Below are 24,829 nucleotides of genomic sequence, written 5' to 3'. Positions count from 1 at the left end.
TTCTTGACAAAAAATTAAAATGTTATATCTTAATGTTTGAAGCCTGAAATGTGGCGAAAGGTTGCAAGGTTCAAGGGGGCCGAATACTTTTGCAAGGCACTGTACGTTTTACTGACTATGCCATTTCTGTTTGTTATTTATAATGTTTTGTGTTTATCACTGAATAAACAGGTCAGTTTGTTGTTACCAACCATTGTGTGTTATTCAAACTCAACTAATTTAGCTGGCTAGTTGTTATCAAGAGTACTAAAACCCTTTTCAACATGAGTCTGACAACTTAAATAAGGAGGCTAAATAAACTTTAACACATGCTCAGATAGGCCGGTATCGGCCAGTATCAGTATCTGATCGGAAGTGCAAAAAAATATCGGTATCGGATCGGAAGTGCAAAAACCTGGATCAGGACATCCCTAATTTTAATAACACAATCTTCTGGAAATGATGTGATCGGGCCCGATTTCCGATCACTCGCTGTACTGGACCGATCACATCCCCAGCATCAAGCAAAGTTTAGGGTTTTAAGTCTCCTTGTAGTTGCCAAATTAGGTTCCTAACTACCATTATTTGTATCCATAGCCACTCTGACCAGCTACTCTGAGAACATGGAGCGTGGCGGCAGCAAGCATAGCGGAGGAAGCATGGAGGGCTCACGCGGCAACCTGAAGCTGTGGCAGTCGCAAAAATCAGGCATGGACTCCTTCCTGTACCGTGTTGACGAGAACATGACAGCGTCCACGTACAGCCTCAACAAGATCCCCGAGCGCAGCCTGGAGAGCATGTCCTCGCACTCGGCCCATTCCATCCCTCTGTACCTAATGCCCCGCCCCAATTCTGTGGCTGGTGAGTCTTTCCCACCCCCCTGAGTCTCTCCCTTCTGGAAATATGCTTACTTGACATTTGAAGACACTCACAGTAGTGACATATTTCAGCAACCAACCTCTTTACTCCTTTCTTTTCCTGCTCGCTTTCATCCTTTGTCACACCCTTTATTAGGCGAAGTTAAAATTAGGGTATCGAGACAGATTGATGTTTCAAGTTTTAAAGTTTCCTTTTTTTTTAGCGCTAAGGATAGGGTTCCAAATCAGTAATGGGTTTTTCATTTCATAACAGGTTATCGAGTCCGTATTAGGCTGCGTTCAGACTGCAGGCATTTCTGATTCCAATCTGATTCCTCCTCAAATCTGATTTTTAGGGCTGACTGTTCACACTATTTTTAGCAAGTGTCCAAACCAGATCTTGGCCTGTTCAAACTGGGCCACAATATTGACACAAGCTGTTCAGACTGAGAAGCATCTTGTCCATATCTGATATGAAACGTATGTGGTTTCAATCCGTCTCGCAGAAATCGGATTTCTGTGCTTTGTCACTGTTCAGACTGCAAAAGAGTGTGAATGGGCTAAAAATCGGATTTTGCTGCCTGTCCGAACGAGGCCTTAATGACTTCAAATTACTTTTGAGTTTTGGTTTGTAGCCAATATTTGGGTGTTAAACTAGGGTTTGGAGCCAAGGTTCATGTTTTACATTAAGGTTTCAGACTTCAAACCTTGGCTAGTTTCATGATCGGGTCAATGGGCAACAATTTAGGGGGGGGGGGGGGGGGGGCAGTCTTTTTTTTTTTCTTTTTTTAAATCAGGGAGCTACATTATGTTTATAAAATCTTTGGGTGCGGAATCCAAAATTGACCTCAGATTAGGGATTAATGACATTGGAAAAAACAAACATTATGATTTTTGCGGTTTGCGATATATTGCGATAAATTTTGCGACTGTAAAACTAGAAGAATTTTCACCAGATGACTTGGATAGCTGTTTGGGAAGACTTTGGATGACTCAACATGATCACACTGTATTCATATATCATTTAATCCGGGTTGAAGGGGTTCATCTGTGAATGATGAAGATTTCTGTATGTAAAAGAGATTCAGGAGGACATGTCTTTTATGAAGCAAAACAGAAGTTTTCATCTTCAAAAAAACAAAGAAACAACCAAAAAAAGCAATCAGTCCTGCGATGAGACTAGGGCTGCAGCCATTTAGGTAATGATTAAGCGATCGATTTTTTTAGTTTGAATAATCGTGTAATCGGATTACAAATATCTAATGCATTGCAGAATACATTTTAGGAGGAGATGTAAAACAAAGAAACAAGTGTTTATGCTTCCAACAACATTTATTTTGTCTTATTAAGATTGCACTTTCAAAAGATCATTAAATGAGAATACAAAATAAAATATCTTGCAGTTGCACTTTCATTTCACAAGAGCAATAAATGACATCAAAATAAATTGAAATACTTGAGTTTAGCCTCAGTGTAAAAAAAAATAAATGTGGATAAACAAAGGCAAGGCAAGGCAAGGCAAATTTATTTATATAGCACAATTCAACACAAGGCAATTCAAAGTGCTTTACATCACATGAAGACCATAAAAATCACATTTAAATCAAAACAACGTAAAAACCAAGACAAAAGATCGCATTTAATCACAGAATAAAAATAAATAAATAAAAATAAAACAAAAACTACTACTAATAACAATTATTGAAATCAGCAATGGAGATAAGCACAAGAGGAATAGAAAGCAGATAGATTGAATTATATAGACAGTTATGGATATGCAGTGCTAAACAAAAGCGTTTTTAGCCCTGATTTAAAGGAGCTAACAGTTTGAGCATACTTCAGACGTTCGGGTAACTTGTTCCAGAGGTCAGGAGCATAATAACTAAATGCTGCCTCACCCTGCTTGGTTCTTGTTCTTGGAACATGGAGAAGACCGGTTCCAGACGACCTTAGGGGTCTAGATGTCTCATAGGAATCTAACAAGTCAAGCATGTATTTTGGTCCAAGGCCCGTAAGTGTTTTGTAGACGAGCAGTAGTATTTTATAGTCTATCCTTTGACTCACTGGAAGCCAGTGTAGCGATTTCAAAACCGGTGTAATGTGGTCCAGCTTCCTTGTATTTGTGAGGACTCTGGCTGCAGCATTCTGTACTAGCTGCAGCTTCCTGACTGATTTTTTATCAAGACCTGTAAATATACCGTTGCAGTAGTCCAATCTGCTGAAAATGAATGCATGCATAAGTTTTTCCATGTCTTGTTGAGTCAGAAGCCCCTTAATTCTAGTTATATTTTTTAGGTGGTAATAAGTGGATTTAGTGACGGACTTTAGATGGCTGTCAAATTTTAGGTCTGAGTCAACAAAGTAAAACAAAAGAACAATTGGGTAACTTGCATAGCAAAAGTCTGTTAAGTTTAAATGCTATAAAATGCTAATGTTTTTTTTTTAACAAAGCTTTTGACAAATCGTTCAAGGACATTGTCCCACAAAAAAACAGCTATATATACTTCTAAACTAAATAACGAATGCATGAACAGACTCATATAGGGCTGCAGCTATCGAATATTTTAGTAATCGAGTAATCGGATAAAACATTTTTTTTTTAGGTAAAGAGCAATTATAAATATACATCAGAAAAAAAGACATTTAATCCAATATTGAACCATTTTCAGTCAATCAATGTCTTTATTTTCGATGTACATTGTTGAAAACAGCCAACAATTGCATCTCAGATGTGACTAGAAAAAAAAATTCACTGCTTTCACTCAAAAAACTTCTTCTTATTAAAAAAAAAAAACATATTTCTTACCTAAAAATGTCATGACGCTTGATAACACACATCACTTAAAAGTTAGGTGTTTTTCCCACGTGTTTCAATTTAATTTCCATCTGTGCCAAGCTGTTTTTAAGTTCTAATTAAGTTTTAAGTTAGTCTAAACTGTAAGAACTGATAGGATTTTGAGTTTTTTGCAGTGTTCAAAATAAATGTATGATACCTGCTGTATTGGAGCACATTAGGGACCAGTGGTACTGGGTTTTTTATTCAGCAATGACTACTGAGCTAAAACTGACAGTTAGCTTTATTATGTTTTAATTTTACACTCTCATCACTCTACAGCGCTGTGTTTTTACAGATTAAATAAAGCCTGTATGTAAGACACGTCAGCCACGCATCAACAGTGGTCAAAATCAATACAAACCTAGCCCTCCGAGGGGCTAACGTTACGTTAGCGAGTGACAGTAACGTTTTATTTATTAGCGATGAGAAGTCTACTGCTTAAAGATGGCGGCTGTTTACTAACGCTGCCCAGACGCAGCCGTGTCTGTCATTTCGCATCTAGTCTTAAATGCATGCGATATCTATGAGACGCATCGGACACTACCTGCTACCAAACTAGCATCATGCAGGTTTAGTTTTTAGCAACGTCGGCGTAGTTTGTAGCGGCTGTCGGCTGCAGTAAGGTTTTTTTTTTTTTTTTTTTTAATTGCTTCTTCCTCTACGCTCGTGACGTCAGCGCGTTGTCCCGCATTAAGTGTAGTCCGGGCAAAATGTGATGCTTAGAGCTGGCAAAATTAGCGATTCCTCGAGGTGAATAAAATTACTCGGATCAGTTTTTAAACTTGAGTTACTCGAGTTGCTCGAGTATTCGTTTCAGCTCTAGACTCATATTAGGTCAAACAAAAACATACCTTATTTTGGTCTTAACAGGGAGCAGCTGGATTCAGCCATGTTAGACGACTTATGTCATATTCAGTATTGCCACCAGAGGGCAGTGTTTCCACCCGAATCAATAAAACTAGATGCAAACACTGTCAAAACAACCTATTACAACGCCACTCTAATTACCGAAAACGAATCCTCAAACCAGCAAAATTTGATTCGAAGCTTTTTTCTAATCGAATTACTCGTGTTAATCGATTAATCGTTGGAGCACTAGATGGGACTATCACGCATGCGCACATCGCAATGTTCAAATGTTACTGTATATCATGCAGGCCTACCTCAGATTATATCTTCTTTTTTCTCCACAGTTTACCTGTGACTATGTTGTTGCTAAATGCACACAACTAGCCATATGCTTTGTAAACGTATAATAGTGTTGAATAAACATTGCCCCATTTTTCCATATTTCAAGCACGTTTGTTAAGTAGTTGAATTTTTTTATGTTTTTAAGAAAATACTTACAGTTCAAAAACTTGCCGTGATTGAGAAAAACTGGGATCAGTTTTTGATTCCATCCCCGAAAACAACACGGATTGTGTTCCACAGTGTTATTGTTTCAAGCCAAGGTCAAGTTCTCAAACAAAGGTGGGTAGAATAGCCAAAAGTTTAACTCAAGTAAGAGTAGCGTTACTTCACGTAACAGTAAAAGTAGTCATCCAAACATTTACTAAAGTAAAAGTAAAAAAAAGTATTCCGTGAAAAGAATACTGAAGAGATTAATACCATGGTAAGGAATTGCTTACTGTGTCTGACTTATTTTTTAAAAACTGGTATTTTTTCTCTTAGCACATACTCTACTATAACCTATTACATAACATAAAAAAAGAATACACAATAATCATAGAAGTCCGATTAGAACACTAAGAAACAGCACCCGTCCAAACAGCATGAGTGCCCTCTAGTGGATAAAAATGTGCCTTTCCTATCATGACTTGAAAACGATCATATCTCCGGTTTTCCGTGGTCTTTCGGTGCCAAATAAAAACTGAGAGAGAAGATGAAATCCACGCTTTGGAGTAATCTTGAATCAAATAGTTTCACCGCGCGATTGAACAGCCCGGCGTAATCCTAGGGCTTCCGACTCTGCAAGCTTATGTGTGGTCATGTGGCTGCATTGTTTGGTCAGATTGGTCATGTGATTATTGTTAGGACGTCTTATTGGTGTGACTGGTGGAGCCACTCTCAGCATCTCTGGCAAAAATAAAGTCAATTTGTAGAATAAAGACGAAAAATGTAACGTCACTAGTGTAGCCCAAAGTAGCGGAGTAAGAGTAGCGTTTTTTCCTCACAAATCTACGCAAGTAAAAGTAAAAAGTATGGTATGGTAAAACTAGTCTAAGAAGTATGTTTTTCCTCAAAAAATTACTCAACTACCGTAATTTTTGGACTGTAGGACGCCATTTTTTCCCCTTCATTTTGAATCCTGTGGCTTATAGTCCAGTGCGGCCTATTTGTTGATTTATGTGGGTTAATGGGTCACACTTTATATGACAGTGGCGTCATAAAACTGTCATAAGACCATCATAATTATGACATGACATTATAATGGATATTACTGAATGCTTATGACAGATTTAGCAAATTATGTCACTAACTCCATTCATGTCCAGCTTGAATCTTTTACATCCATAAGATAATTTGCCGCATAACACTAAATGACATCTGTTCTAAACATTCATTAAAGCTCATGACGGTGTCATGTCATAATTATGATTGTCTTATGACAGTCTTATGGCACCACTGTCAAATAAAGTGTTACCAAATACCATAACTAGAAATAATGAAACAACTGGAACAGTAACTGGAGAAATAAATACAACTGAACATGAACTTTGATTATTATTTAAATCTTTAGCACCGAAATGCATGCTAGGAGGCATGTTGGATGACAACAGTATTGACAGCAGGTGGCAGCAGAGGTTGACTGTCTCCCCCAAGGGAGCATTGATGGCCAAATGAAGCTTCTTGTAGCAATAAACATGGTTTATGGTGGTTCATTTGGCCTTATGACAGTCGTATGATGCCGCTGTCAAATAAAGTGTTACCTGTGAATATATTTTGGTGTAAATATCCCATAATACAGTGAGGACAGCTGTGGCTTTTCTATGATCAAATGCCTTTTTCATGCCAAATTTGGTGGGTGAGGCTTCTTGTCAGGTGCGCCTTATAGTGTGAGAATTACGGTAAATGTAATTGAGTAAATATAACTTGTTACTACCCACCTCTCCTCTTAACTGGGTTTCAAGTCTTCGGTAGGGTTTAAGAATAGGGTTTGGAGCCAAGCTTGGTCTTCCAAATTAGGAATTTGTAAATTGCTGAGGATTTGAACTTGTTCTTTTAGAACGGTTAAATTCAATTCAAAAACTGTAATCTAGGTTTGAAACCCTCATTTTAAACCCTGATCTTGGTTTAAAATAGCCATGACTGTGGCTCTAAAGTTCAAATCCGTGTTTGAATCCCTCATCCAGCTTCCAAAACATTATTTGAAAAACCAACCTTTGAGTTTGTAAATTCCGTTGGTTTTTTTTAATTAGATTTTGAAGTCAAGTTTAGAATGTGAAATTCTGATTTCAAGGCCAATGACTGCTATCCCAACTTTATGGTGCTCGAACATCAAGCAAACGATGATGCGGGGCTCCTCCGTAAAGCAGTTCTTAAAGTTGCATGATGGGAAAACCTGGAAGGCCTGAAACAGCAGAATTCCGTAATCCCTTCTTCTCACTTTTTTCCTCCGCAAAGAGCCATCGTGGCACAGGCTTCCGATTGGCCACTCTCACGCGGGCGGCAGAACATCAAAAGCCTCGGGCGTTAACTGCTTCTTTCCCCCCGAGTGAGGAAGATTCGCTTTCATGTGCGGTGGATGAGGAGGGGGGCACGAAGGGAGGCGGGAGGCTCCTTGGTTACCTCATGCAGGCGCAGCACCGCTCTCCCATCAGAAGGAGTAATGCCATTCGATATCCTCCAATAAATGCCTCGCTTACATTATTCATCACATCAAGTCCGCCGGGTAGTCGGGGCAATCTCACATCAGCTAGTACTGACATTAGTATTCATGCATTATGATATGATATGATTACTTTTTCAAACATAATGGCCTTTTTACTCCTTTCTTACCAGTTTTAATCTTTCAGTCATTCCTCTTTTGCATTTCGTGTCTTAAAACAAGCTTTAACTTCTTTCCACCATACCGTTTTAACCACTTGTTGCCTGAATTTACATTGAAACATACGTACATTAAACGGCATTGGGGGAATACATAAGTACATAAAATAAATATAGAACACTTACTTAAAAAAATATAGTGAAAAAATTCACTCATTCACTGTTATTGGCGGTCTTAGACATCAGATCCATTTCAACTGGGATTGCTGGCATTGAGTGATCATGTTTTACTGCCATAGACGGCGATAGACGTCCAATCCAATTTGACTAGGGGGATCAAACCATCGCTGCCAGCCCCCCAGGCCAATTCGAGTTGACGTCGATCGCAGTCAATGGCAGCCAATAAGTAAGAAAAAAAAAGACTCATACAAAATATACAGTATATATGGCGGAAAACACTCAGGTGACTTGAAGTTCCGCTCTGAGACCCCCAATTTGGCCAACTTTCAAAACTGTCCGATATGCATGTGTGATACATCATTGGAAAGCTTAAAATCTCAATTTTCTGGGGGAAGAAAATTTTTGAACAGGAGGGCATATAAAAAAAAAATATTTTTTTAAAACAGTGAAACCCTATCTGAAGGTGAGAGCATGAAAGAGCAGAATTAAAGACGCCATGACTTTAACGAGATGTTATCGTGTAATTACCTTGTTTTTATCCAAAAACTCAATGCAGCACGTATCACTGAGTGTCAAGACACAGTTGTGAATTGCCACAGCTGGATTTTTGGGGGATTTTATGAGTGATAATATATAACATAATTAGGGCTGTCAAAATCATCGCGTTAACGGGCGTTAATTAATTTTTTAAATTAATCACGTTAAAATATTTGACGCAATTAACGCAGATGTCCTGCTCAGACAGATTTAAATGACAGTACACTGAAACGCTCACTTGTTGTTATGGAGTTTTGCCGTCCTCTGCTGGCGCTTGGGTGAATGACCATCTCGCATATTGCCTCAAACAGATTATTACACTGAGGCCGTTTATGGACATTAAGAGTGAAGAGAATGCCAACGGCCGCTTGGGGGCAGCGCCGTTCCATACTCATGTTATTTCTTCTAAACGTGGGAGAATTAGTAGTTGTGAGACGTTTATGCTGTATTCACAATGCAATGCAAATTGCTATTTGTGCTCCACACATATTTCGGTAAGTTTTCTTTCTTTTAGTGGCAATTATGTGTCTCTTGTTGTATTTTGGGTAAGATATGTACAGATACTGTAAGTATCGTTTAGTGAAAGCACAACAAAAATAATATTCCTATCTCTCCCAAAAAAAATAATGTTCACAAAAAGAAAAGCACTTCAGTCTATAGTAATTAGGCCCTATTCTGACACACAGTTAAACAATAATGCAAAATGAACTGGCATTCCATATCAAAATAGCTATGCAAAATACACGTAAAACTTAGACTTTGGTCACTCTGTTTTTATTATTTTTATTCTTCTTATTATATTAGCTCTACTTTTGATTGAAAATTTTACAAATTTTATTAAAACGAAAACATGAAGAGGGGTTTTAATATAAAATTACTATAACTTGTAACTCTAACATTTATCGTTTACGAACTACAAGTCTTTCTATCCGTGGATCACTTTAACAGAAAGAATGTTAATGCCATTTGTGGATTTATTGTCACAATAAACAAATACAGTACTTATGTACAGTATATTGTATGTATATATCCGTCGTGTGTCTTATCTTTCCATTCCAACAATAATTTACAGAAAAATATGGCATATTTTAGAGATGGTTTGAATTGCGATTAATTGCGATTAAATACGATTAATTAATTTTTAAACTGTAATTAACTCGATTAAAAATTTTAATCGTTTGACAGCCCTAAACATAATATAATTAATATAATATGAATAAATAATATAATATGACAACTTAACAAGGGTCGCAATGCAGAAATTGCAGACATCAAGAACTTTAAATGTTTTTTTTTTTTTTTTTTTTTTTTTCCTTTGGATCAATTTTCATCATTCTAACATAAATACTATTAATAGTAATAGTAAAAATACTATTAAGCGATTGTTATGAGGTAGATATCCGTAACTTTTTTAAAGACACCATTTTTTTCATTGTGACGTCATTTGTTTAAAAGTTTAAAATATGCGAGTGAATAATTTTTTAAAGTCGTTTTTGTTTTTTGTTTTTAAACGAAATATTAGACATTAATTAATGATTCGAAGCTAAAAATGAAGGACATTTTGAATAATAAATACAATTAATTACCTTTGTTTTATGGCTGGGTTGAAACAAAAGCGGTTGCGCGACATTTGTAAACGGGTGTTTCCAGGGTAAAACGGACAAATTAAAAAGAGTTCGGGGGCTTAATGTGCCATGAATCTGCTATGGCAGCATATATACATATTGTTCTATCAAACACAACAGTTTATATGGCTTAAAATACAGCAGTTTCTTTGAAAGAGGAGTGCAAGAGCAGAAATTGCTTTTTCAGTCTTGTGTTTTCCACCATATATATTGAAAAAGAAAACAAATAGAAATGTTCAAATAAAATATATACTGTGAATAAATGACTAAAAAATGGAGAAAATAATTTATTGAAAATATAAAACTTAAACAAAAAGGAGAAGTTTATAAATAAATTCCTTTTGTTAAATTTATGTTACATTGGTATGAAAAAGTATCAGAACCTTTTGGAATTTCTCACATTTCTGCATAAAATCCCCATCAAATGTGATCGGATCTTTGTCAAAATCACACAGATGAAAAAACAGTCTGCTTTAACTCAAACCACTTAAAAATTTATAGGTTTTCATATTTTATTGAGGATAGTATGCAAACAATAACGGAAGGGGGAAAAATAAGTCAGTGAACCATTACATTACATTTAATATTATGTTCTCCCCCCCTTTGGCAGCAATAACTTCAACCAAATGCTTCCTGTAGCTGCAGATCAGTCTAGCACATCGATCATCATTAATCTTTTCTTAAAAAAAAAAAAAAAAAATGCTGAAATTCAGTCAGATTTCTGGAATGCCTGGCATGAATCGCTGTCTTTAGGTCACCCCCAGCATTTCAGTGGGGTTCAAGTCTGGACTTGGCCACTCCAGAACGTTTATTTTGTTCTTCTGACCCATTCTGAAGTTGATTTACTTCTGTGTTTTGGATCATTGTCTTGTTGCAGCATCCATCCTCTTTTTAGCTTCAACTGTCTCGACAGACGGCCTCAGATTTTCCTGCAAAACATCCTGATAAACTTTTGAATTCATTCTTCCATTAATGATTGCAAGTTTCAAGCGATTCCAGGCGCTGAGGAAGCAAAACAGCCCCCGAATCATGATGCTCCCTCCGCCATGATTCATGGTGGGAATAAGGTGTTGATGTTGGTGAGCTGTTCCATTTATCCTCCACACACGACCTTGTGTGTTGCTCCCAAACAATTCAACTTAGGTTTTGTCAGTCCCCAAAATATTTTGCCAAAACTTCTGTGGAGTGTCCATGCGCCTTTTTGCAAACATTAAACGAGCAGCAATGTTTTTTTAGACAGCAGTGGCTTCCTCCGTGGAGTCCTCCCATGAACACCATTCTTTGCCATTGTTTTACATGTAGTTGATGTGTGCACAGAGATATTGGACTGTGTCAGTGATTTCTGTAAGTCTTTAGCAGACACTCTAGGTTCTATTTTACCTCTCTGAGTACTCTACACTGAACTCTTGGTGTTATCTTTGGTGGACGGGCACTCCTTGGGAGCGAAGCAACAGTGCCAAACTCTCCATTTGTAGACAACTTCTCTGACTGTCGATTGATGAATATCCAGACTTTTAGAGATGGTTTTGTATCCTTTCCCAGCTTTATACAAGTCTACAATCCTCGATCGCAGGTCTTCAGACACCTCTTTTGTCCGAGCCATGATGCACACCAGACAATGCTTCTCATCAAGACATTTCTTACCAAGTGTGTGTTTTATAGTGGGCAGGGCCGCTGTAAACCACTCATCAGTGATTAGGAACACACCTGACTTTTTGTCAATTGCTCTTTAAGTCTCCTTAGGCAGAGGGTTCGCTTACTCTTATTTTCCCCCTTCTGTCATTGTTTGCATGCTATCCTTAATAAAATATGAAAACCTATAAATTTTTAAGTGGTTTGAGTTAAAGCAGACTGTTTTTTCATCTGTGTGATTTTGACAAAGATCAGATCACATTTGGTGGTGATTTTATACAGAAATGTGAGAAATTCCAAAAGGTTCAGATACTTTTTCATACCAGTGTATACATTTTCCAAAATAACTGTTTAATCATTTTTGTTATTTTTAAACAAAATGTTTATTTTGAATTAATTTCCAATATTTACTTTTTTCCCTATTATTTTCAATCCTTTTATGATTTTTATTTTCATGATTTTCTCATTTTTAGCTGCATTTCTTTCGAATTAATTTTCTATATTTGGTATTTTTGATAAATTTAAATCAAGTGGTTAAAGATTTTTTTCCTTCTTTCACCTTCCTAAAATCCTCCTATCCTTGTTGGTTGCCATTTTTTTCTTTTCATCATTTTGCTTTCACCCCACTGCTTTGTTTCTCTTCTTTTCTGACGCCCGCTCCTACCCAAATTGTACCTTCCTTGGTAGCCACCTGCTTTCCCTCCACTCCAGCAGCTTTTTCCCCCCGTTTTGCTTCCCAAACACTCTTCCTCTTTTTCCCGCCGCCAATGTGCCTCAGTGCAGACTTATCCCGTTGGCACAGCAGCGGCGGACGTGATGTGAGCAGACTGCTGCATTGCAGATAGACAAGATGAGCACACAGATTGGAGTCCTCGCATTGAAAATTGAGAAAATGGAGCCTTTTCAGCTCAGTGGCCCTGAGTCATTCCTCCCTGGCTTAGCAGCAGATTAATGTCTTCCCTTGCCCCTCTCAGAGACTAAGTTATAGGCCCCCCTCCACACACCAACCCCCTCGGGGCCAAGCCTTTCAATGTTCTGAGTTGCCATTTTACTTCCACTTTGAAAAGCTCGTGCAGCTCGCTTTTTGGATCTCGGAAGCACACTTGATTAGTCAGCAGAAGCCTGATGGCGTTTAGAAACACGGGACGAAATCAAGCAAGACGGAGGGGCTGCTGGGTCTTGCACTTGGGGTCAATGGGAGGCACTCGCAGAATTACCTTGACATTCTAACATTAGAATGCTGGAATACGGCAACCCTTCTATCCAGGGGTGTTTTTTTTTTAAACTTAAGTAAAAGTGCAAATACAGGTGCAAAAAATTATAGTATACGTATCTAAAAATCATAGTATAAGTGTATAAGGAAAAAAAAAATACTCAAGTAAACATACAAAAGTACTTGATTTTAAATTAATTTTACAAGTAAAAAAGTAAAAAGTATTTTCTCCCGATGCAAAAATGTTAATATATGTACAGTATAACCAGTGAGGAGCAGAAGTATTTGCACTCCTTGTGATTTTGCAAGTTCACCCATCTAGAAAATAGGTAGAGGTCTGAAATTTCAACCATAGATTCATTTCCACTTATAGAGACATAATCTAAAAGAAAATCCGGAAGTTACATTGTATGATTTTTCAATAATTTATTTGTAATTTACTGGGGTTCATAAGTATTTGTACCCCAGAGAATCAGCAATAATTATGACACTCAAAGAGTTGTCAGTCTACCTTAAAAAAAAAAAAAAAAAAAAAAGTCCTTTACCCCATGACCCTTGAGTAACCACCCACCCACCACCCGTTTGTGCTCAATATTGTCACCTGTGCACCCCACAATCAGTCATAATCCAACTGCTACCATGGGCAAGACCAGAGAGCTTTCGAAAAACACCAAAGAAAAAATTGTTTTTTTAAGTGTTGCCATTTAGTTTTATTGGTTTGAATGGATACACTGCCCTCTAGTGGCAACAGTGACTATGACATAACTGATTTCACATGGTTGAATCCAGCTGCTCCCTGTTAAGACCAACATAAGCTAAGTTTTTGTTTGACTTAAGGTTTTTTTAATGCATTCGTAATTTAGTCTATAGGTATATTTAGCTGTTTTTTTGTGGGAATATGTGTTCAAACAATGTGTAAAGAGCATTGTAAAAAGAAAAATAGAAAAAATGCTCCCATTTTATAGCATTTAAGCTAGCGGACTTTTGCTATGTAAGTTAGCCAATTGTTCTTTTGTTGTACTTAGATCCTCATTGATTTAGTTTTTTCATACTCTTTGTGGCTCAGCTCAGATATTTTAATTTCTTTATGTTCCTTATCCGTTTACTTGATTATTCGAACTAACTAGTTCACCGATTAATCGTTACTAAAATAATCGATAGCTGCAGCCCTACTCACAATATGGCGATTATCAATACATTGCTGAGAAAACCATCCTAAGATATTCCACAAAACAACTAATAAACAGAAAAACAAGCTTCTGCTGTGAATTAGAATGAGTTTATCACGAGTAGAGGTCCAATCCATTTGAACTGGGAGGTATGGCAGCGAATGAACTAGGGCTGCAGCTATCAAATATTTTAGTAATCGAGTGAAAATTCTATCTATTAATCGAGTATCGTATAAAACCTTTTTTTAGGTAAAGAGCAAGTATAAATATACATGAGAAAACAAGACATTTCACCCTAATATTTAACCATTTTCAGACAATCAATGTCTTTATTTTCGATTTACATTGTTGAAAACAGCCAAAAATAGCATCTCAGATGTGACTAATTTTTTGTTTTTTTAAATCAGGGCTTTCACTCGAAAAACTTTTAAATCTAAAATTCTTATTTCTTGCCTAACAATGTCATTACGCTTCATAACACACATCACCTAAAATTTAGGTCTTTTCTTTGCTTCCTAGCTTGGTGAGAATAAATCAACAGTTGCAGTTATTGTCAGAAAATGGAAAAGGCTAAACATGACTGATAATCTACCTCAGACTGGGGCTCCATGTAAAATCTCTCATTGGGGGCATCACTCATGATGAGAAAAGTGAGGGCTCAGCCTAGAACTACACGGCAGGAGCTGATCAATGACCTGAAGAGAGCTGGATGCACAGTTTCAAAGGCTAGTGTTAGTAGAACACTACGGTGCAATTGTTTAAAATCATGCATTGCTCAGAAGGTTGAAGCCAGTAGATGTGAAGGCCCACCTGAAGGTTGCCACCGACCATCAGACTGATGCTGAGTGGTCATGGGAGAAAGTCATGTGGCCAGATGAGACCAAAGTAGAACTTTTTGTTGCAAGCTTTATTCGTGGTTTGTGGAGGAAAACCTGTTGCAAACTTTATTCGTGGTTTGTGGAGGAAAAAGAAGGATGAGTACAATCCAAAGAACACCATCCCCACTGTGAAGTATGGGTGTGGAAACCTCATGCTTTGGGGCTGCTTTTCAGCAAAGGGGACAGGACAACTTAGCCACAACCTCCTTCAGGTCCAGCAGGAAAAGCAGTACATTATTTTCAGTTAAACCCTTTGAGGCCACGAACTGTATGTAAAAGAAAAAAGTTGTCCGAGCGTTTAACATCCTAATCATCACGTCGTCATGAAAAAAATTCTTCCTCGACGAAATATTTTCGTTGTTGTCATTGTTCACAAAAACAACACAGTCAACGATGAATTCTGAGTGATCAAATGTTATGTTATCACACGAAAAAAAATAATTGTCAACTGGAATTAGTTTTTCTCTGGAATCACTTTCTCATCCACATTTGAACGGCATGACTTCTGTTAAATAAAATGATTGATACTAGTGAAAATGAAGTTTAGAGCTGGTAATTTTACAACCTAATTTAGACTCAAAATAGCCTTTTATCAGTTTGCTTAGTTATGCGAGTACAACTTGATAGATGTCATATGGAGATGTTAGATTAAATCAAATTGGAAGTGTATCGGCAAGCTTCCAAGGCACAGTGGCTCTTGGTTTAGTTCTTTTAGGGGTAGAGGAGAAAATACTTGCCTTACTTGTTCAACACTCATCTATTCCTTCAGGAAAAACTGGTGGTGGTCTCCTCCTTTTCCATTTTTTCTTGTAGCAGTCCACTAAAGTTCATTGTTGGGGCTCATATTTACCCTCGTTTGTCACGTTGTGAGGTTGGGCTGTGAAGGTCTATCACGTCTGCCGCTATCTAATCTCATCGCACGTTTGCCGCGAAACAATCAGCAGCCAGCGCCGGGCTTCATGAATAAGACATTCATCTGCACGGCTAATTAATCCTGGGAGGGATCTGCCGAGTGACAGACGGCGAGAAGAGGGAATTCTACAGGGCGGATGGGCGAATCCACCTAGTTTTTCTCTAGCGGAGGAATGCCTCTGGAGTCCATATTGCTGTATGCACTTTATCCATGAACATTCACTGACCTCTTTGCATTGTTAGGCCATGTATGGAAAACCAATTGAGCATTTAAATGCCATTTTTGATATTCATCTTTTTCAGTTTGCAAATTTATTTGAATTTTAGTTTAGTACTAAAGTTTAGTTTTAGTTAAGTAATAAACTTTGTATGCAATGACTAACTTTTAGATGTATGGGCCTAATAAGAATAATTAGTCATATTTACATAAAGTAAGTGAATAATCTGACTCATTAATCTGTTAACTAGTCTTTAACACTCAAAACAAGATGGAGAAAATTATTTTACTAGATTTAAGAAAAATAATCTGACTAAGAAGTGATAAATTTGCAGTGTACCAAGTCCAAAGTCGCACTAGTAGTTAAACAGTCGTTAATTCTAACGCACAGTCGTTGTATTTGTGTTAGAGCTGAAACGAATACTCGAACAACTCGAGTAACTCGAGTTTAAAATCTGGTCCGAGTATTTTTATTCACATCGAGGAATTTAATTTTGCCCAGACTACTTTTAATGCGGGACAACGCACCGACGTCACGTGCGTAGAGAAAGAAGTAATTTAACTCATTTGCTCCCGGAACCGTATAAATACGTTTTATTTTTAAATGCTCAACTGTCCCACAACCGTATTTATACGTCTTTTGCGTTTTTTTTTTATAAGAAGCATATATAGCTTCCGCTGTATCTGAGAAACAAAGAAAAACGCTCCAAACCAATTTTAAAGCAATAAAACTGGCCACTGGAGGGCAGTAGCGCATTTTGGAAGACTAGACAAGCCGATTCAACAGCAGTGAACGGCTGGCCAGCATTGTCAAAGCGCTGGCGGATTGAGCCCAGGCGGCGCTCCGACCGGACAAAACAACGAGAGGAAGCCTGGGACACCAGGCGCTGGACGATCGTGCAAAACGAGTGAAACCCCCCGTGGAGCGGCTCGCCTAGCAGACCCCGCAGAAATGCAAAAATAATCCATCTTTGTGAGACAGACAACGATGAGGGAAAAGTTTACACAGCTGACGTGGCGACAACGGCGTCATCTCGGCAACAAACCGTCATCTCTCAGTCGTTGTGTGTGAATAAATTGGTACTATTCTATCTAAAGCTCTATTTGTCTGGTTGTTCATAGTATTTTGTAAAAGGAAAACATTATTCAGATGTTTGGGATGTAACTAATGCAAAAAATAGCTTTGTTAAAGTCAAAGTTATGTTTGAAATGTATGCGTTTACAAAAAGCTCATTTTCTCCGTTTTTTCATCAGAAATTGGAAAATTGCTCAAACTAAGCTATTTTCTAATGCTGATTTCTAAAGAATGGAAAAAGATACGAACTTACTTTTTTTTTCTGCTGAAAGAAGAGAGTCCAATCTTTCTTTTGGTGGGTTCAAAGTTTATATAGCAATAGAACAGAATTTTCTGTGGGCCTTGCAAAATCAGTCAAAATCCAGAAAAAACGGCCGGGAGCGAAGGGCCTTGCTCTGGTGAAAATGGCTGGGAGTGAAAGAGTTAAAAAAAAAAAAAAAAAAAAAAACCTTACCGCAGCCGACAGCCGCTACAAACTACTCCGACGTTGCTAAAAACTACGTCCGCATGATGCTACGGTAGTAGCAGGTAGCATCTGATGCGTCTCATAGATATCACATCTATGTAGAACTAGATGCGAAATTACAGACTGGGCGGCATTAGTTAACAGCCGCCATCTTAAAGCAGTAGATTCTCAGCGCTAATAAATAAGATGTCGCTCGCTGTCACTCGCTCACGTAACGTTAGTCCTGCAGAGGGCTAGGTTTCTATGGAGGTAGATTTGTGTCTTTATTATTCAATACAATAAAAAAAGTCGCTTCAATCAAAATATATTTTCAATAAAAAAATAAAAATAAAAAAAAAGTCACTTCTATCAAAAAAAAATGTGTTTGAATGCAAAAATAAATTTGAAACTCAGAATAATGCATTTGAAAACTTTTATTTGATTGAATTTTTTTATTTTGATTGAAGTTCAATTGAAGTTTCTTTTGATTGGAACAACTTTTTTGATTGAATTAATGTAGTTTTGCATTTGGGCTTTTATTATGTAATCAAAAAATAAGTTGCTTCAAACAACAACAAAAAATATTTTCAAAAGAAAAATCACTTCAATCCAAAAAAAAAAAATAAAAATTCCATCATAGAAAAAAAGTTTTTGAATGCGATAAACTATTTGAGACTCAGAATTTTGCATTTGAACACTTAATTTTTTATTTAAACTGTTTTCTTTGATTGAAGCAATCCTTTTTTGGTTTGGGCCATATTATGGGTAGGACATATTTGTCTAAATCATTCAATCCCAGAAAAACTTGCTTCAATCAAAAACACTATTTTCAATCAAAGAAAAAATCTTTTTCAAAAATACAATTGCCCTTCCCTAAAAAAAAAAAATATATATATATATATATATATTTTTTTTTTTTTTAACTCATTTTTTATTTGAAGTACTAAAAGTTTTGAAAGCATTTTTTATAAGTATAAAGTTTTTATTGAATCATTGTGACACAAAGATCCAACTTTGCCGCTACTTCCGACATGTTTGAGTGACAGGTGATTACGCCAATGGCATAAAAGCATGATGAAGCAAGAATAATGGCCACCAGGGCTCCAGCCAGCCATTGGCCTCAGCTCAAGGAATTCAAGCCGAAAATAGTGCACCTAAGGCAGATGACTTTGATGTGAGGCAGGGCTTCTATGATCCGAGAGTACATTCATTCATTCCATCATTTTCCATGCCGCTTTTCCTCACGATCTGAGATGCAATTGTTGGCTGTTTTCAACAATTTACATCGAAAATAAAGACATTGATTGACTGAAAATGGTTCAATATTAGATGAAATGTCTTGTTTTTATGTATATTTATAATTGCTCTTTACCTTGCAAAAAAAAAAAAAAAAGTTTTATCCGATTACTCGATAGAATTTTCAGTTGATTACTCGATTGCTAAAATATTCGATAGCTGCAGCCCTAATTTGTGTGCTGAATTGTATTGGTAAAGATGAAGAGAATACTACTACACAGAGATGCGTATCAAAGCTAGTTAATATGTTGTAAAATATGTATTTTTAGTGTTTATGTGTGCTGTACTTCAGAGAACCACTTCAAATTAAGAAAACAAATTAGCCTTCCTCGCCGCTTCCTCTGATTGACACAAAATTGGGAGGATATGTCAATCATAAAATGATGCATGAAAAAGTATCAAGGACCCATGCTCCAAACTGAACAGGAAGTCAGCCATTTTGAGCAAATTCCAACTTTAACGAGGGAATTTGCCCAAATGAGCCACAATTGGAAGCTCTGTCCTAGACAGATGGGCGACACTTAATTGCCAAGCCTCTTGCCTACGATGTGTAATGTGGGCAGAGAATAGTGTCAAAGTTAGATGATCATTTGGAGGATTTTGCCATGAAAATGGGGTTGCGAGGGCCCAGTCATCACTGCTTGCTTTAATTTCAATTAGCCCCCGGCAGCTGTTTCACCAATCACCACCAAATTTGGTGGTGGGCTTGTTTATCAAGAGACTTTAAAAAGTCACCCATGCCTGAAATTGAAAAGGAAGTCAGCCATTTTGGTTTAAAGCAGCCATTTTGAGGGAGTTCCAGGGTTTGTATTTTGACAAATTTTGTTAGGAATTCACCCATTCGAGACACAATCGAGCGCATAAAAACAGATGGGCCACACCAAATACCATAATTTTCAGACTATTAGTCACTACTTTTTCTCCTCATTTTGAAAACTGTGGTTTATAGTGCAGTGCGTCTTATTTGTTGATTTATTTGGGTTAATAGGTAACACTTTATTCGACAGTGTTGTCATAAGACTCCCATAAGACACTATCATGGGCATTAATGAATGTTTATGACAGGTGTCATTAAGTGTCATCCATCAAATTAAGTTACTTATTCCATTTATGTCCAGCTCAGATCTTTTACATCCATTCAAAAGTGAGATCATTTGCCGGATGACACAAAATGGCATCTGTCATAAGCATTCATTAATGTTCATGCCAGTGTCAAGTCATAATTATTATGGTCAGTATTATTGTATAGTATTATGGTGACAGTTTTATGGCACTACTGTCAAATAAAGTTTTACTTAGTACCATAATTAGCAGTTAATGAAACAACTGGATCAGTAACTGAAGAAATAATTAGCAAAGAACATGAATTTTGATTGTTATTTACATCTGTCGTGCTGCAAAGCATGCTAGGAGGCATGTTGGACGACAACTGTGTTGACAGCAGAGGTTGTCGATCTCCCTTAAGGGAGCATTGATGGCCAAATGAAGCTTCTTTAAGCAATGAAGCTTTGCAGCCATTGGTTCAAAGCTTCATGGTGGTTTATTTGGTTTTATGACAGTTTTATGATGCCGCTGTCAAATAAAGTGTTACCGGTTAATATCTTTTGGTGTGAATATTTCATAATACAGTCAGGAAAGCTGCGGCTTATAGTCCAGTGCGGCTTATCTATGAACAAATGACAATTTCGTGTCAAATTTGGTAGGTGACGGCTTATAGTCAGGTGCGCCTTAAACTGTAGTTCCGAAAATTAGAGACGAATCAGTTTCAACTAGCCCTCATCACCAGTGTCATTGACTTATGCAAAGTTGGGTGTATGTTTCAATAATGGCAGGATGAGCAAACTAAAGTTTTCTAAGCCTGCATTTGAGCAAACAATTTGCTTTTAAGGTTTGATGGAGCCACTCTAGTCGAATCCCAGTGCTCATACTTCATTGCTGTTTCCAATTGGATGTTAATCATTGCGGTTGTAATTCGTCGTGTTCGACAACATGTACGGAAAGCTGTTTCTAATGTTATGAGCATCTCATGTAGGAAAAGAATGATTGAAAACAGCTCACAGCACGCTACAGCATTAAGTCAGCATGTCACACGAAAACAGCTCTCTATCGAGTCCAGGCCTCCTCCAATGGCAAATTTTGTCTTCCAGATTCATGAATTATTCACTTAGAAGCTAGAGGAAATGATCAAAGATCATTCATTTTTTATTGTTGTTACCTCTGGAAATGATACTGGTTCTGCACTAAAACTGAGCATTATTGCTTTCTTAAGATTGATACTGCATTGTGAACAATGAACATTTTTACATACTTTTAAATTATTATTTTTTTTGACATTACAGCCACCAGTTCAGCTCACCTGGAGGACCTGGCCTACCTGGACGAGCAGAGGCACACCCCCTTACGCACCTCGCTGCGTATGCCCAGACAGAGCACCACCTGCGGGCCAGGCCGCTCGGGGCAGGACATAAGAGGTGTGTGTTCACACATATACACCAACTGTGACTATAAAACTAGTCGATAATGAGGTTCTGTGGGTGTCAACATAATGATGAGTGAGTTAGCTATTTTAATATTTGAGCCTTAGGTCTCCATGGCAACCATAAACTCAATTACTTTTTGTGAAAAATGTACTTCTAGGAGTAGTTTTAGCACATCTTACTTTTTACTATTACTTGAATAGATTTGTAAAGAAGAAACACGACTTACTCCGCTTTTTTGGGCAATACTAGTCGTTACTTTTTTCCCTTTTTATTCTTAATTTGATTTTATTTAATTTTTTTCCAAAAATACCGACAGCAGCTCTACCAGTTTCACCAATGACACGTCGCAACAAAAACCACATTACTCCATTATACCAACCAGACATAACAATACAGGTAGTCCCCGGGTAATGAACGAATTCTGTTCCTACGCTGGCCACGTAACCCGAATTTCCGCGTAAGTCGGAATGAACCTTTTAAAAAGTCTTACAGTGGCTCTACCAGTTTCACCAATGAGACAATAACCACTTGACTCTATTATACCAATCAGATATAATACAGTTACATGACCATACAAGCTTGCAGTCATAAGTCCTATGATCACGCCGGTGTGTTCAATGATACTGTCTTTAAAGCACCATAACAAATAAACGACAGGTAGTCCCCGGGTTACGAACGTGTTCCATTCCTACGCTGGTGATGAATTTCCGCATATATCGGAATTAACCCTTTAAGTACCCCTAAATGCGCTCTAAATCTCAAAATAACTATCCAAAAACGTATTATACATAATTGCACTGTCCTTGCTTTGTCTTTGCTTGACAGCGATCTAAGCTGTAATCATTCCCCACTCTCGCTCATTCGGCTGCACGACATCTTGGTGGGAGCAAATGCGCTCTTCTTCATGTGTGCAAATATGTTGTTCTTCATGTGTAAATGCATTCTTACTCACCTGCGGAAGTACCACTAAGTACTACTAAGCTTCATGCTCCAGAATAAAAGCATACATCACAAAACAAAAGTCACCATTATAAACAAATACGCATTTCGCTAAAGGGCAGAACAGTCGAAAAAATCGACCGGAGACAAAATGACGGATGAGACTGGCGTCATAAAGTCGAAATCACGTAAGTCGGGTAACATTGGGTCTTCCTGTACAGTCTCATGACCACACAGAAGCTTGTTGTCGCAAGTCCTATAACCACGCCGCTGGCCTGTTCAATCAACGTGTCAACTTTAAAGCGCGATAAAAAATAAACAGTTTCACATAGAGCGCTGCCGTCAACATGACACGAAAGCAGTTTTTATTTCGTAACGATAGACCTCGGAAAACTGGAGATATAATTGTTTTAATTCCATGGTACAACACATTTTATCCAGTAGAGGGCACTTGTGCTCTTGGGACAGTTGATGTTTCTCTTCTATAGATTTTCCCAGTCAAAGTTCGTTTGTTTTTGTGCATTTGTTGGCCTAATATGGTCAGATAATAGGTTATAGTATATAGTACAGTATAATAATAACATTTCATATAGCTGACGTTGTGCTGAGAAAAGAAAAAAAAAACAGACATTGTACATAGTTACTACTTAGTTGAGTATTCTTTTCACCAGTGTTGCTTTTGGCAGCCCTTTTGATTTTCGTCCTAGTCTTAGTCTTTTGGACGATAAAACTTATTAGTCATATTTTAGTCATATCAAAATGTCTTTGTCTAGTTTTTGTTGATGAAAACTCAAGACTAATTTAGTCTAGTTTTAGTTTACTAAAAACGTTTTCGTCCGTAAAATTAAAACATTTTACTCCAAAAATAAATAAAGGTTTCCAACTATTGTATTTCGAATTTTCGAACATTGACAGACAGGCACATAGGCTACTTTCATACTACAGGTCTTAATGCACGAATCCGATTTTTTCGCGTTTTTCCGACTCGAGTCAGGCATTAACTTGACGGTCTGAACGTGACAAGTCGCATAGAACTGGACCATTTCAAATTCGATCTGGGGCACTTTCGTATGTGGTTCAAATCCGATCTGGGCCACATTTTTCCAGACTGTCGCGGCGGTCTGTACTGTCCACTCTCCCAAATCGGATTTCATGCAGCAATTACGTCATCAAATAGCGAGAGAGACGCTTACCGTAGCGGTGCCGCTGTGCGTTATTAGCGCCTAGCTTGCAGTGAACATGGCTTTTGGGGAAGGGCTGAGCTTGACAACAGTCATAAAAAATAAAAATGGGTTGAGGATAAGCCTGAGAATGCTCAGTTTTCTCTCTGCTCCAAGTGAGCAATATTTCAACATCGCCTACACGGCCGAGGTCGGGGCAAACTGCCCGTATGTGTGTGTGACGTGCACGGACCGTGCGTGCATGCTATCGATCCATATAAACTTTGAATATAAGCCTAAACGGGGATTATTTATGTCTGTTATTTGTGTCCTCCTTTTGAAAAGCAAAATATGATATCCCTGGAATGACTGATGACGTGTGTCATTTGTTTTGATGCTTCTGCGCATGCGGGTCGTCTTGCTCAGCGCGTGTCGGACCGCGAATTAGTGCGCATGCGTAATACTTGAACGGTCTCAATGGATAAAGGCAGTCTGAACGGGCACGCCAAAAAAACGGATATGACAAAAAATCGGATTCGTGCATTAAGACCTGTAGTATGAACGTAGCCATATTGTATCGTCTACTAGGACAGCGCCACCTTGGTGATTATATACACTCAGCAGGAAAACAGTACATTTTTTTCAATTAATTATACCCACCTGGACACTGCAAACTTTAAGTAAAAAAAAAAAAAAGTTTTCCGAGAGTTTAAGAGGACGCTTGTCATTAGCAGTAGCCTAATGCTAATGTGAATACTGTGCTAATGCTACAAGTTACATTTACTGTGTGATGATCACACAGCACAGACCTTTAAAGGCAAAGCAACATTGCACATTCTCTCTAGCCAAGAAAACACATTTTACTATGTGTGCAAGCTTGCATTGAGCCTAAAGACGACACATTGGTGAGTGAGGAAAGTGTGTGTGTGTTTTCTCGTCAGACAAAAACTGACATTCGTCTCGTTATGTTCTCTCCCAAAACTCGTGCTCGTCATGAAAAAAAGTGTTGGTTGACGAAATATTTTCGTTGTCGTCATCGTTGACGAAAACAACACTGCTTTCCACTGAATCACTTTTACTTAGAGTCAATTTTAGGGATGATTACTTTGACTTTTATAATATCATTTTGAAGTAATGCGACTCTTGAGTCAAATCTTTGGCTACTCTACCCACCTCTGATGGCCACTATGACTAGCCAGTCCCTTCATATCCCCAGTTTCGGTCCTCTTCCGTCCTAGCGTCCTCCGCTCAGCCACCGTGAGTCATCTTCACCTGGTGAATAATTCAAACGTCTGGCTGCCGTCTGGCCACCGAGCTTTCTGTGGTTGCAGGTGATGGAGGATGCGGAGGAGGTGGGCGATATTGCTCAATGTCACCCTAGGGTGGTAAAAGGTGCGTTTGGGAAGTGTTTG

The 24,829-nt window shown here is 37.8% G+C and overlaps 1 protein-coding gene across 5 annotated transcripts in view; it reads left to right on the top strand.

Annotated features, from left to right (window-relative positions):
- Positions 1 to 24,829, top strand: part of tanc2b (tetratricopeptide repeat, ankyrin repeat and coiled-coil containing 2b) — a 299,572-nt gene that overhangs the window by 233,554 nt on the left and 41,189 nt on the right. For all 5 annotated transcript variants that reach the window (XM_057825716.1, XM_057825713.1, XM_057825714.1 and 2 more), the window contains 2 exons: positions 577 to 840; positions 21,178 to 21,309. In XM_057825716.1, coding sequence (XP_057681699.1) covers positions 577 to 840; positions 21,178 to 21,309 — 396 coding nt within the window. The remainder of the gene's footprint in view (positions 1 to 576; positions 841 to 21,177; positions 21,310 to 24,829) is intronic.

Source organism: Corythoichthys intestinalis, chromosome 21, assembly GCF_030265065.1.
Source record: "Corythoichthys intestinalis isolate RoL2023-P3 chromosome 21, ASM3026506v1, whole genome shotgun sequence".
Lineage (NCBI taxonomy): Eukaryota > Metazoa > Chordata > Actinopteri > Syngnathiformes > Syngnathidae > Corythoichthys > Corythoichthys intestinalis.
This window is presented reverse-complemented; position numbering and strand designations above follow the sequence as displayed.